The 13033-nt window shown below is 56.7% G+C and overlaps 1 protein-coding gene and 1 non-coding gene across 5 annotated transcripts; both read right to left on the bottom strand.

Annotated features, from left to right (window-relative positions):
* POGK (pogo transposable element derived with KRAB domain) lies at positions 1 to 12714 on the bottom strand. Of its 4 annotated transcripts, XM_032862946.1 has the most exons (6): positions 11278 to 11565; positions 10883 to 11016; positions 5818 to 5944; positions 4731 to 4829; positions 1994 to 3483; positions 1 to 220 (listed from the first exon to the last, which is right to left on the bottom strand). In XM_032862946.1, the coding sequence occupies exons 1-5, from the start codon at positions 11408 to 11410 to the stop codon at positions 2012 to 2014; spliced, it is 1965 nt and encodes a 654-aa protein (XP_032718837.1). In that variant the 5' UTR covers positions 11411 to 11565; the 3' UTR covers positions 1 to 220; positions 1994 to 2011. The 4 variants fall into 4 exon arrangements, with proteins under 4 accessions (XP_032718837.1, XP_032718836.1, XP_032718838.1 ...); XM_032862945.1 differs by lacking the exon at positions 1 to 220 and having other exon boundaries at positions 1539 to 3483; positions 11278 to 11564; XM_032862947.1 differs by lacking the exons at positions 1 to 220; positions 11278 to 11565 and adding an exon at positions 12426 to 12714 and having other exon boundaries at positions 1540 to 3483.
* LOC116870907 lies at positions 9909 to 10038 on the bottom strand. The gene has a single exon (XR_004383317.1). It is a non-coding gene; the product is annotated as a small nucleolar RNA SNORA52 (small nucleolar RNA).
* Positions 12715 to 13033: the final 319 nt, after the last annotated feature.

Below are 13033 nucleotides of genomic sequence, written 5' to 3'. Positions count from 1 at the left end.
GAAGCCATTTCTTTCCTAATCATTGTCTCTGCTGAAATCAAGAGTCCCAGACACCTTTTCTGACACTTTGTGGATGGGCAGCGGGGCTGGGCTATGTCATGGGATGGGGTACACAGGCTGCTGTCCAGAGCCCTGGGGCCTTTTGCTGCGCCCTGCGCATCCACACTGAGGAATCTTCTCGAGGATTCTCCTCCTCACCTGTTTCAAATAGTTCCATTTGCTGGAAAACAGAGAGAACCTCAGTGTGAATTAACCCTTGGATTTTAGAAATCGTTTAAATTTTAACGAACATAATTATTCCATTAGATTTCCAAACAGATGAGGAGAGGGCAATTTTATGCCCATCTGTCCCCTCCTAAATCTCCTGTTTACTGACAATCCCTAACTACTTCCATCATGTCTTCCATTCAACAGAGGGCAGACACCGTACAGAGAGCTGGCGGTCACACTGGGCAAGAAGTCACGAATGATACCAGACATACACGCCTACCTTCCCAGCTGCAGCCTAGCCCTGTCTCCTCCCTTTCTTTCCTCTTCTGGTAGCAAGAGCTTAGGAAATTTTAAAAATGCACAAATGGGGAAAAAAAGGTAAGATGAGAAAAGAATGAAAAACTCACTATAACCCAAAGTTTGATTTGTGTAGTGTTTAGCAGAAAAGGGAGGCAAAGTTTGTGGAGGGAAAAGGGAGGGGACATGAGGCGGGAGAAAACAGTTTCGGAGATTCGAATGTAACAGTAAGAACCCCTCCTGGCCTCCACGGTCCCCGAGGGTCTCAGAACCGTCCTGGAGTCCAGCAGCATGAGTACACTTGGGTTTGGGGGCAGGGACGAGACAGAAGTCTCTCCTGGAATTAATACAGCAAGGAGCAGGATGAAAGACTTGTTAGCATTTGCTTCGAGAAAAAAGCAAGGAGGATAGAACCATGTAGTTATGCTACAGAAGGATGAAGAACGTCAAAATAGTTTTAGGTCCTCTGTGAAAGGAGGAATGATCTCTCATATTGAACACTGTGTCTCTGGAAACAAATGAACTGACCATTAGGCAAACGAGAGCAAGACAGTAAAATGAATCTGTACCTGGTGGGCTGTTCTCTCATCTTGAGCTGTGTATGGGGGGGGGGTGGAGGCTCCCCTCCACTTGTTCACTTTGGTGAACAGTCACTGGTGTCATCTGTCAGTCCCCACTCCCCACTTCCTCTTAAAGCTGCTCCCCTTCTATATTCAACTCTGAAAATTCCAGGCCTATTGTCCTAGTCCTCGGACTTTATTCACTGTAGTCCTAGATATGTGCCCTGTTTTCTTTTTTTGGTGCAAAGATTCAATTTAGAAATCTCTCTCTTCAGACGTCAGTGGACTACAAGAAATTACTGCAACTGCTCCCTGCATCCACGTGAAGGTCACTCGGAGACTAAGATGACGTTTGAAAACACCCCTGAATTCCTAGGGAAAAGCAAGCCTAAGCTACTGTTCTCACGTCCCAGTGGGCTTCCGCGGACAACTCCAGGACGGAGAGCCGAAGTCCACAGCGCCAAGCTCTCCCCCACGACGGCTCTACAGGCCCCGGAAAGGGAGCACAGTCGCTCCAAGGGCATCAGATAACATAACCCCACCCTAAATGCACAACATGATTTATAAGGGAAAGAAGAAAGTTGGCTTCAGGACAAAACTTTTTGTTTAAATGAGCAATGTCAGACTATATCCTTTCGGGCCCAAATGATTTGAGCACAATGGCGCTCAGAGGAAATGTTCTGGTAGCTGACTCTGTTCATTATAGGTACCGTACAAGCGCTCCCCGGTCCAACACCCACAGATAAGCCAGGCAACGGCAGGCTGATGTCAGGGAGAACCCGATGGCCGGGTGTCGGTGGCGCCCTTACCCCAGGCTAGAGAGCTCTTGGAACAGGAGACAGTAGCGGCAAGAGGAGGGGTGTCTGGGGAACCCGAAGAGGGCTGCCACTGGAGGCGCCAAGTGCGTCCTTGGGGCCCCCCATTACCTGGGCTCTCCCCTCTGGTCAGTTGCCCTCCGCTGCCGCCTCCACCTCGCATTCCTTGGGCGCCTCCCCGCCTCCTGGAAGCTCGCTCTCGATCTCCCACAGGACGTCATCTTCGTCTTCCAAGTTGCTGGAGATGTGGCACTTCCTGAAGCCCTGGACGATGGACTCACTGGAGATGCTGTTCCAGGCGACCATGACCCACTCCAGGAAGAGACCCAGGGGCGGCTTCTTGGCGTTGCCCGTGGGGCTGAGCGCCAGGTTGCCGGCCAGCAGCCAGTTGGAGTACTGGGCCCGGACGCTGTCGTTGAGCGGCTTGTAGACCACCACGTCCAGCACCTGCAGCTGCGAGGTCAGGCCGCCGGGGATGATCACCATGTCGGTGTTCATGCTCTCCATGGAGCTCTTGACCGAGTCGGTGGCGTGGCCGCGGAAGCCGTTGACGATGAGCATCCCGCGCTGCTTGGGCGCCGCGCCCGTCCGCCGCCGCCACACCACCTCCAGCCAGTCCTGCATCAGGTCCTCCGTCATCCAGCCGTAGCGGTGGCAGCGGATTTCCATCCCGCTCGGGAACTTGCCGGGCGGGATGTACGTGCCGCGCAGGATGATGTAGGGCGGCAGCTTCCGTCCGTCCGCCAACACCCCCAGCATGGCCGTGATCTTGAGCTTCTCCCGGCCGGGCGTCTTGACCAGCACCGGCTTCTCGCCCTGGTTGTCCACCGTGACGCGCGACGGCACCTCGAGGCAGATGGGCGTCTCGTCGGCGTTGCCCATCTGGGCCACCTGGTAGTCATGCGCCCGGCGCAGCGCCAGCACACTCCGCTGGTAGGTGACGAGCTTCTCCGTCAGGTCCTCGGGCAGCTGCTGCGGCACCGGCACCTTGTGCCGCAGGGACAGGTCGTACCGCCGCATCATGCGCCGGCACCAGCCCAGGCTGGCCTTGAAGCCCTTCTCCGGAATGTTCATCTCCTGCGCGATCTCCAGAGCCTTCAGCTGCATCGCCTCGCGGGTGATGGGGTCGCCCTTGGCCTGCATGTACCTGACGTACTCGGCCACTCGCTGGTCCACCAGGGCGAAGCGGCCGTTCTTGGGGCCGCGGAAGGCGCGGCGCATGGCGTGCGCGTTCTGCAGCTGCGGCTTCACCTTGCGCCAGTCGCGGACGTTCTTCTCCAGCACCCCGAACTGCTTGGCGGCCTGGCAGTTGTTGGTGCCCTCGGCGAACTCCACCACCATGAGCTTGAAGCCCGCGTCGTAGCTGCGCCGCATGCCCCGGCTGAACTGGAACTTGCCGGCGAGGTCGTCCGCCGAGAGCTCGCAGCCCGGGAAGCCCATGGCCATGTAGAAGGGGTAGCCCTCGCTCCACTCGGGCAGCTCCGTGAGGTCGCGGGGCAGCCGCAGGCCCAGCCCGTCCAGGGGCTGGGGCTGGGGCAACTGCGCGGCGGCGCCCATGGGACCCGGCCAGTCCGCGGCCTTGACGTCCGACTCTTCGGTTTCTGCGGACAAACGGGGAGGGGCGGAGAGCACAGCACTTAGCGGGACCTCCGGCCTATCCCCCGCGAGGGGTCAATGCCGGGAAGGTCTTAGCCTGAGGCTCACCCGAGCAGTAACTCTAAAACAGACAGCATTCCTAAGCCCTTCCTCATCTGCCAATTCCCATCCGACCAGAAGCGAATACATCCAGGTCGGTGGGCTCGAAAGGGCCAGAGCCGGGAACTGAACACAGGTACCCAACGTGGGTCACGCCATTAACTGTTTTGTGGGCCATGTTTGGGTCCAAATACTTTTTTGTGGCTGAAAAACCAAATATAACCCGCACTACCATAAAACAGTACAGAATTCAGATGCATCATGGCCTGAATCACTTCCCTTAAACCAAGAAAACCTTCAGCAAAACCATACTTAGCCCAGTTAAGCCTCTAAGGCAGAAAACTAGTTCCTTCCCACCAACGTCAGAACTGGGTTTCACTGTATGTGTCTATTTAGAAGGTGGTCACAGAAACCAAATAGTGCTTGGGAAAATTACCCTTTCTCACCAAAACTCAGATGCCATCTGTTGCAAGACACACCATTAAAAAGGGGGGGGGAAATGCCATTAATTCTAAGAGGCGTTCTTAATTTCAGAGATATTAACAAAGTGGGGGCAGAGGAATGTCTTAGAATCAATGAAATATGGCATTTTAGACTCTTAGCTAGAGAGAGGAGGTGAGTAAAACCACTGGCTGCTCGAAACCTGTCTTTACCAACTACTACCCTCCTAGCTACGGCACCTGACAAGGACCGTGAGTGTCTCAGACACAGTTGCTCACATACGTACTACATCTGCTCCTGCTTTTCCTACCCAAGGTGGAAGGGACCGGAAACCAGGGGAGGTTAATGCTGGCCACGTGCTTTGTGCCATTATCTTCCTCGGTCTTCAGAGGTGCGTGCTGCACTGCTGAGGGGGCCTCCTTCACCCAGGACGTGCTCTGGGCCACACGCCAGAAGCTTCAGGGTGCTTCCTGCACGCTGCACACTGACTTATTACCCACAGTGCACAGAGGAAGAAACGGAGGCTCAGAGAGGTGAACGAGATGGCCTAAGGTCACGCAGCACTGGCAAGAAGATTCTAAAATCCCAAAGCCCATCATCTTCCTGCTTCACAACCCTGCCTTACTCTCAAACACCCACATCACGTATATGGAAACAAACTCCAGCTTCACCGTGTTCCCACTGGACAGGCGCTGGAGTGCTTTAGCTGTACCTGCCAAAGGTCCTCCTTGGAGCTGCCACTCGTCAGAATTCTGAGACTCCTTGTCCCCTTCCAACCGAGTGATCATGTCTGGCTTAGGGAACGGGAATTCTGTTTACAGGAAATAAAACAGGGGACAGCTGTGTGTTACTGTCTCACAGCACTGCCGAAACAAGTATTTTACAATACCTGAGGAATACCCTCCCATGCACAAGCCATTCTCGAGGCGGAAATGTACAAAAGATGGGGGAAAGGGGCTCAGGGGTACTTGAAGAAAAAATATGATAGGAAGTAAGTCTGTCCAAGGGAACTGACGGATCTCTGCTAGCGAGGGCTGGTCCTAGCAACAACAACAAAACGAACTGCGTGGAGTGGGGAAGTGGGCGGACGAACATTCTGGAACATATATGTGCAAACCAGGAAATGCCCCCAGCTGGCTCCATTCTTATTACATGGCTTATGAATGCTGGAGGGGGAAGGATTCTTTGGGGGCACGTTCCCAAGGGGCTGAGGCCCGACAGGGCAGTAAGGAGACCGGCCTTCCCTCCTAAGGAATCTATGAAACACAGGCCCAGACCTGTGCTGACCTTTCTGAGGTCTTGTCTTTTTTTTTTTTTTTTTTCCCTTAAAGATTTAGCTATTTATTTGAGAGAGAGCGCGCATGTGCACGGGGTACATAGGGGCAGAGGGCCAGGGAGAGACAGGCAGAGAGAGAGAGAAAGGTGTAAGCAGGTACCACGCTGAGCACAGGGCCTCACGTGGGGCTCTGACCTCACGACCCTGAGATCATGCCCTGAGCTGAAATCAAGAGTTGGTGCTTAACCAACCGAGCTGCCCCGAGGCCCCAGGTTAGGACGTTTTTAATGGGAATGCCTGGGTTGAAAAAGCAGAGTTCGGAGAGCCGGCACAAGTTGCTGGGTAGAAGGACACAATATTTATATCCTGCCTACATCAAAAACAGGAAATTAAACGGGCAGAGGGACTGAGGAGACGGAGTCCACGTTCAGGAGAAAGTGATGTCGGACACACCAGAGAAGAGACATGGGAACAACTCTCTGGGCTCCGAGCTTCCAGGAGACAAAGGAAAACAAAGCTTTACCCAGGGACAGGACAGTTTCATAATTCATCCTCATGACTTCCCGGTAGAGGGCCTTCTGTTGCTCGGTCAAAACTTCCCACTCCTCATCGGAAAAATATATGGCCACCTCATCGAATAGGGCGGGCACCTGAAACAGGGAACAGGCCTTTCTCAACGACTAATAGGCACATGCAGATACAGACTCACATACCTTCATTTCACAGGGGAGGGGCCGTGACCTGGGGGACACGCTCTGTCCACTTGCTAGGCTACTAGAGGCAAAACAAGCACACGGCCCAGGTCTCACGGGCCCTGCTGAGTGTCTACTACTGCCTCGGTCCACAGATCAAGAGAGCAGCACCTTGAGAAGAAAAGCTCCCCAGCACTGATCACCAGATCACCAGGCTGGGACACACACAGCAGGGACAGCTGATCCCAGCTCAGCCCCCGCTGCAGGCCCAGGAGCAACTGCCCCCAAACCACCTGAGTCAACCCCCCACCCATACAACAGGCCCAGCCAGCCCCTGCCTGCCTGGAGTCGGCAGATCCCTGGCCCAGGGTTGGGGTGTGGGGGTGTTCCTGGGCCCTGTTCTCCTTTCCAGGGGCACCAGCCCTACCGTTTGACTCAGAACCCAAAGCCCAGGGAGGAGCCAGTGAGTGAGAAGGCCTCGTTTGGCCTTTTCTAATCTCTAAGAGCATGAGTAGGAGGCAAGAAGAGCTAATTAGAGCTTAAATTTATGTAATGAGATACTGGAGCAAACTGGTTTGCTTTCGTGCCTAGACCTTCGGCAGAAAGCCCTAAGGACAGAGAAGGCCGCTCTACTCTTCTCCCCACTGCCCCCGCCCCAGCATTGGGAATGGGCAGTGGCCCCCAGGGGCAGCCGGGCCACCAACCCCGCGTCCTCTCATCCACTCAGCTGTGTGCTCTTCTTTTTACTGCGCTGTGCCTTTCAGCCGCTCAAAGTCTTACTCTGAAGTTCATCATGTCAGCGGTAAAGAAATCACTGAGTTTCAGGCTGGTTCCTTTGAATTGTGGCTTTCAAAGCTATTCCCCAAGGCTGAATCCAGAGCTTGAGTGATTATGAGACCGTTTTTCATCAGCTTAGAAAATTAGTGTCTGCACAGCCCGTAGCTTCTTCGGGTGTCCAGCCCTCAGTCATTTGGACACTGGCATTTCTCCTTACTCCCAAAGTCCACGTCCTCCCTTCCCACTCCCAGGGCAACCTCTACATAGGGAGCACTTCCTAGGACAGGCCCTGTAACTGCTTCATCTGTTTTCTCCAACAACCCCATTTAATCCGGGAGGAAATGGGCTCAGAGAGGCCCTGTTGTCAGTCCCAGTCACACAGCCAATGAACCGCAGCCCTGAGGTTTGGACCTAGCACTCTCTGGGTTCCAGGCTCCAGACCCTACAAAGCAAAGTGGCCTCCCCAGTGACCAGCCCTCCACTCTGCCCCACCTCCACGCACAGCGGGACTCAATGCCTGCAGGTCCCAAGCAAACCACACCCTGACCTTTCAGGTCCCTGCACGTGGCTCTCCCCACAGCTCTGAGGTCTTCCCCACTCCTGGCCTGGCTAACACCCAAGCAAGCCCGCCCTGCCCTGGGCTGTGTGCCCACCTACACGTTCCCGTGGCGCTCTGAGCGGCCCTCATCACAACGCAGTGTTCTTCCGGTTCCTGCGTCCGCTTCTCCCACTGGAACACAAGCTCGCGCAGCGCAAACCGATGTCCACCCCATTTCCCTACGCTTAGGACACTTCTTGACGATCGCGATCACTGAACAATGTGTTTGTGATTTAAGCAAACATTATCCGATTTTCCCTTCTCTTGTTCCACTTAGAATGGCTTCAAAGAATCATGAAATGTTGTCTGTCACTAAACCAAGCCTCCTCTTTGAAGTACACGTGAAACACTAGAAGGAAAAGGGATTGATCTCTAGGTCTTCCTCGGGCTTCATCGGTCTGGAAAGCCAGGCAGCCAGGAATTTTTCCACCCCACCCCTTCCCATTTCCCAGGCTTTTGAACAACTCTCTCTTTGGCCTTTTCTCTCCCTAGGAAATTCCAGATCTAGGCCATACCTATTTATAGTCCTTTTCCCTGTGCTGATGAAATGGGACACAGGACTGGCTAAGCCTGTCATTTCAGAGGGTCTATCGATACTCACAAAGGTAACCCGTCCCTGGCCTGGTAAGAATATCAGGAGCCCTGAAGCCCCGAGAAGGGGGCTGGAGGCTGGCTGGGGCCAGATTCATGTCCTCATATTTACGACTGATGCCCAGAGCCTCTTCAAAAAGCCCACATTATGCTCCAGAGACACGCAGTCCCGTGGCCGAGACATTCCCTTCACAGCGAGCCTCTGAGAACGGAGCAAGCCTTCAGCCAGGCCCCGTGGCGCAGCCTCCCTTCTCTCCAGAGGCTTCTCATCGGGCTAAGCACAGCAGGAGGTAAACAGGGCCGGCCCTGGGCAACACTCAGAAGTCGGGCAGCCTGTGTCCAACGCCCAGACACCCTTTCCTGGCCGCCCAGGTAGGGACCCTCAACCCCGTCCCCTTCCCTCTCCTCAGAACAGGACACCTCAGACACGTTCTCTCCTTCGGCTGCGTGCGGCCCTGCCCTGCGGCAAGCTGGCGTCCAGTGCCCCTCCGGGGGCGACCGTCCGGCGTCACGGAGCTCAGGGCCAAGGGCTGTGACCGGTGCACGGGGAGAGTGCCCGCTGGACGCCGGGCACCAGGCAGGGCAGTCCCTCTTACACGTTTAAGTATCTCACAGAAGCCTTTACGTAACGTGAAGAAATGGGACCTGCTACCCTACCTTTATGGTGAGGAAACAGCTGCTCCGTACCTGGCCGGCAGTCACCATCAGAGTCCGATCCCAAAGCCCAGGCTTTCTCATCAGGCCACTGAGCCGCGGGAGCTGCTCCCAACTCTGCCCGCAAGCTTTCCTCTTGGGGGCTCCTGCTCGGGCCTCCTCGTGTCTGGAGTGCAGGCCTCCTCCCTTTCCTTAGCCAGTGCTACTCATGGCCAGTGCCACTCAATTCAAGAAAGGCTTTTTCCTTTTCTCGCCTTGAAACTCCAAGTCTCCTATGGAACGTTATCCTAATACATAGCACAGATCTTACAACAGAAAGGCTTTTATCGCCCTGACCCCACTCTCTACAACCAAACTACCTATCTGAGGAAGATTCATTTCCTTTCTTTCCCTAGTTTAATACCCTAAAGCCGGGTTGTCAACCTCGGCACTGATGGGTGACAGGGGGGCTGTCCTGCACACTGTAGGTGTTCAGCAGCGTCCCTGGTCTCTCCCTAGGAGCTGACCCAAGTCATGAGAGCCCAAAATGTCTTCAGATATTGCCAGATGTCCCCAGGAGGGGACAGGCCTGGGAGTCAAGCTACCCACTGCTCAAGAAGGCACGCTTGCCTCCTGCTGAGAGCCTCTTGAGTTCTCCAGCCTGAATGAGGCCCCACTCCACGCTCCCTAGATGTTCTGGGTTGGCCGATTCAGCCTTAAAGCCCAAGGATTCTCCTGCCTTGAGGTCTCACTACAGGCTAGATGGGACTGACTCCTGTCCTCCAAGGTCTCCCCGGCCGTGGGGGAGCAGAAGCAGGGAGGAGGCTGGGACGGGCAGAGAACAACACAAAAAGACAAGGGCAGTGCAGCCTAGACAGCCAGACTATGAGCCCAGAGCCTGGTGCTATACTGTTTTTCTTTTCTTTCTTGATTGAGGTATAACGTACACACAACAAAATACACTACTTTTAAGGGCCCAGCTCAATAGGCATTTTTAAGACCAAATATCAGTGCACATGCGTATCCTTGGGGCAGAGTAGATAACCTCTCTGCTCCCCAGTTCCCGTGTGTGGGAGGGGAGCCAGACTGGACGTTTGGGAGGACCAGGATTCTAGGAATACAGATCTCTTACTGGAAACAAAGAATATAGTGGCTACTGATAACGTTGACATATAAAACTGAGCAGGGAAAAGGAATGTCAATTTGTTGCATGTTTCAGATTTTCACCATTTGTGCCCAAACGGCATGATGTCCAGTATGTACTGTGAATAACCATACACAAGCATGACGATAAACACCCATTACAGCTACATTTCCCTCCTGAAATGTCCAGAAGCTCCCATGGCACAAGGCCACAGGAGCCCTGCTCACTTCTCAGGGTAAGGCTTCTAGAGAGCTCTGGGCCACAGCTGAGACCTGCCACAGGTGGGCCGGCTGGGGTTAGGATGGACTGTGTTGCATTCACTTTTTTCTAAATTCACTCTAATTCTACCACACTCTCCTGGAAATGCAGCTCCCCTGTGCATGCTGTCACGAGCGGTGGTCACAAAGAACCAACTGGCCTCACGTCCTGAAGCTCTCTGCGTGTCAGCTCAACATCCCAAGTCTTGTTCCAAAGGGGTCCCTTCAACCAGCAGCAGACCCTCTCCTTCCCAAACTCAGGTTCCTTGAGCCCTCTTCTCCGCCAGGCCCCCATGTGGGCTCCCCTCCTGTCCTCAGCCTGCTCAGCCCGGCCTTTAGCAAGAATCCCCTATTCTTGATATCTCCGCTGAGTAACTTTCCGTCCGCTGATCCCTCCACTCTGGCTCCTTGGCTAGAAATCCCCGCTGGTCTCACTGTATTCAGTGTTGAGCCCCAGCTCTGTTTCCTACTGCAACAGTCTTGACACCTATCGCAACAGTCCTGAACAGCCTTCCTTACCGTCTTCACAAGCGTCAGGCTAATTTTTTTCTTTAACAGAGGTCAGCAAGCCCGACGGTTTGGTAGCTGGTGTTTGCAACATGCCTGGCACTGAGCAGGATATAGGGGACTCAGGGGGGACAGCAGAGAGATAAGCTCTCTGGCCTTGGATTTCCAATCCGAATGATGATAAGAGACCATTCCTATAACCGGCTCTTCCATTCTCCACAGCGCCTTTTAAAGCCACAGGACTGTTTTCTCAGGAATGCAAACATACCGGGCTGGGCTGGGCTATTTTTACTTCGTATGCCTGCCTCAGGAAGAGACTTAAAACAAGCCTGGCTCCCAGGCCTGCTTCTCTCCTCCCAGCTGTGTGGACCCCACACCTTCTCACTTACCCATCCACCCTCAGAGCAGATCCGGACTTTCTGCATATCCGTGGGGCCATCCTCCGGTTCCCGGCTCTGAATCTCTTCTTCCTCTTCTTCTTCTTTTAGGGTCAGATTGAGAGTGTAGGCTGTGGACTCCATGTCTGCAAGATTCAGTTGAGAAAAATCAAGGCGCTGGTGTGAACTCTTCAAAGCCCAGGATGGGGGTGGCTTAGTGTGCACAAACCTCTTAGCCCTGAGCCCTGTTCAGGCTGGAGTGAGGGAAGGAATGGAGTTAGGCCTGGGGAGGAAGGGGGGATTTAGGAGAAGCACCAGGAAGCTGGAAGGTGACATATTTAATTATGATAAGAGGGGCTGCAGGCAGATAGCACACCTGACTGCCTTCAAATATTTAAAAAAACTACCTGTGGAAGAGACCAGACTGGTTCTGTAGAGACCCAGGGGCAGAACAGGCCGGTGGGTAAACATTCCTGGAAGAGGTTTTTCAAGAGCACTATGAACGACAGAACTTTCTCGCAGCCGGCGCCGCTCAGACATGAAATCAGTGGCAGGAGAGGGGTGCTGGCTTCCTACCCACCAAGGTGTCTGGATACAGATAGGTCACTTCCTCAACCGCGCTGTGTCTACAGGCCAGATAAGCATCAGGAAGGTTGGTGGGCCCAGGATACCCATCACCTGGGTTTTCCAAAGTCAAAGGTTCAGCCGTGAGCTGGTGCAGAAGAGTCATTCTGCCCGAGACTCAGTGACACATAGTGAGGTGTGTGCCTGGATACCCAAGAAGGTGCAGCTTATCTGCTACCCCCCCCACCCCCCCAGGGAAATGCCTCTGGGCCGCAAACACTCTTGGGCCAGAACAGCAGGCCAGTACAAAGGGCCGCGCTCCTGCCCTCTAGGGGCGCGGGCAACTCCTAGGTGTGAGGGAGTGTGCATCCTGGGGGCCGTATCCAACCGGGCTTCCAAAGAAAAGAGGCCTCCAAGTTCGAAGTGTGCTTTTTCGAGATTTCCAAAGAGGACGGGCGAACGCGACGGGTCTGGGGCAAGCGGACCGGGCTTCAGGTCTCCGGAGCTGGGGCCCGAACTTGGCCGCGGCCTCCCCCGCCCGCTCCTGGGCAAGAGGCGGGGGCAGAGGTGACACCGCCCGGCAGCGACGGTGTCCCCCCGCGAGGCGCCCGCTGCCAGGGCCGCCGCCCACCCGCCCGCGGCCCCCGCGCCCCGCCCGCGGCCGCCGCGCCCCCGGGCGCGCTCGGATTTCTCCAGCCATCTTGTCCCATTTCCCTTTCTCCCGGGTCCCGCGCCGGGAGCGCCCCCGCCGCCCCCGCCTCCCCCCGCGGCCCAGCCCCTCCTCCCCGCCGGGCCCCCCTCCCCGCCCTGGCGCACCTGCCGGGCGGCGGGAGCCGGCACCGCCTGCCAACCGGGCGGGCCCGCAACAAAGACGGTGGCGGCCGCCGCCGCTGCAGCCTCGCGCCCCCGCCGCCGCCGAGCCGCCCCGGAGTCGCGGGAAGGGCCCCGCCACCCCGGGCCTCCCGCCCGCCCGCCGCCCGCGCGCACTCACCGGGCGGCCGGGGCGCGGGGCCGCGGCCGCGGGGGGAGACGCCGAGGGCTCCGGCCCCGCTGTCACAGCGCCATCCCCGCCGCCTCTCCGGCTTCCCGTGCGAGCGGCCCCCTCGGGAGGGAGCGGGGAGGACACGTGGTGGGAGGAGGAGGGTCCGGCCGCGAGCTGAGGGTGTTGGGAGCGAGGGGAGGAGCGCGGCTGATGTCAGCGGCCGCGGCGGCGCGGGGGGACGGCGCCCGCGGCCGCTCCGGACCCTCCTCCCCGCGCAGCTTCCGGCCGCTCGGCGCGTCGCGGAGCTCGGGGCCGAGCGCCCGACCCTCGTCGCGTCTCCCGCGGACCGGCTTGCGCCGCCGCGCCCGCCGCCCTCTCGGTCCCCCCCCGCGCCGACCCCGGGGGCCGTCGGCTTCCGCGCGCCGTGTGCGCCCTCGGCGGCAGGAGGCCGCGGGGCCCGGGCGTCTGCTCTCGCCGGGTGTGAGCCGGAGCGCGGCGCCCGCGGGGTCCTCCCTGGCTGCGGGAGCGCCCGAGGCGCCGGCGCCGAGCTTCACGGGGGGCCTCGGGAAGGGCGGAACCGCGAGGGGTGGGGCGGCCAAGGAGGGGCCCGGGGTCTT

This window comes from Lontra canadensis, unplaced genomic scaffold (assembly GCF_010015895.1).
Source record: "Lontra canadensis isolate GAN:19392208 unplaced genomic scaffold, GSC_riverotter_1.0 scaffold24, whole genome shotgun sequence".
NCBI lineage: Eukaryota > Metazoa > Chordata > Mammalia > Carnivora > Mustelidae > Lontra > Lontra canadensis.
The sequence above is the reverse complement of the archived record's forward strand: the minus strand, read 5'-3'. Positions and strand labels throughout refer to the sequence as shown.

Coding starts and splice junctions, on each gene's coding strand:
- POGK (XM_032862946.1), bottom strand. CDS start 11,410: ATGTCTGAGCGGCGCCGGCTGCGAGAAAGTTCTGTCGTTCATAGTGCT. Junction 11,017..11,277: donor CAGTCTGGTCTCTTCCACAG/GTAGTTTTTTTA, acceptor TGAATCTTGCAG/ACATGGAGTCCACAGCCTAC. Junction 3,484..4,730: donor CCAAGGAGGACCTTTGGCAG/GTACAGCTAAAG, acceptor GTTTGTCCGCAG/AAACCGAAGAGTCGGACGTC.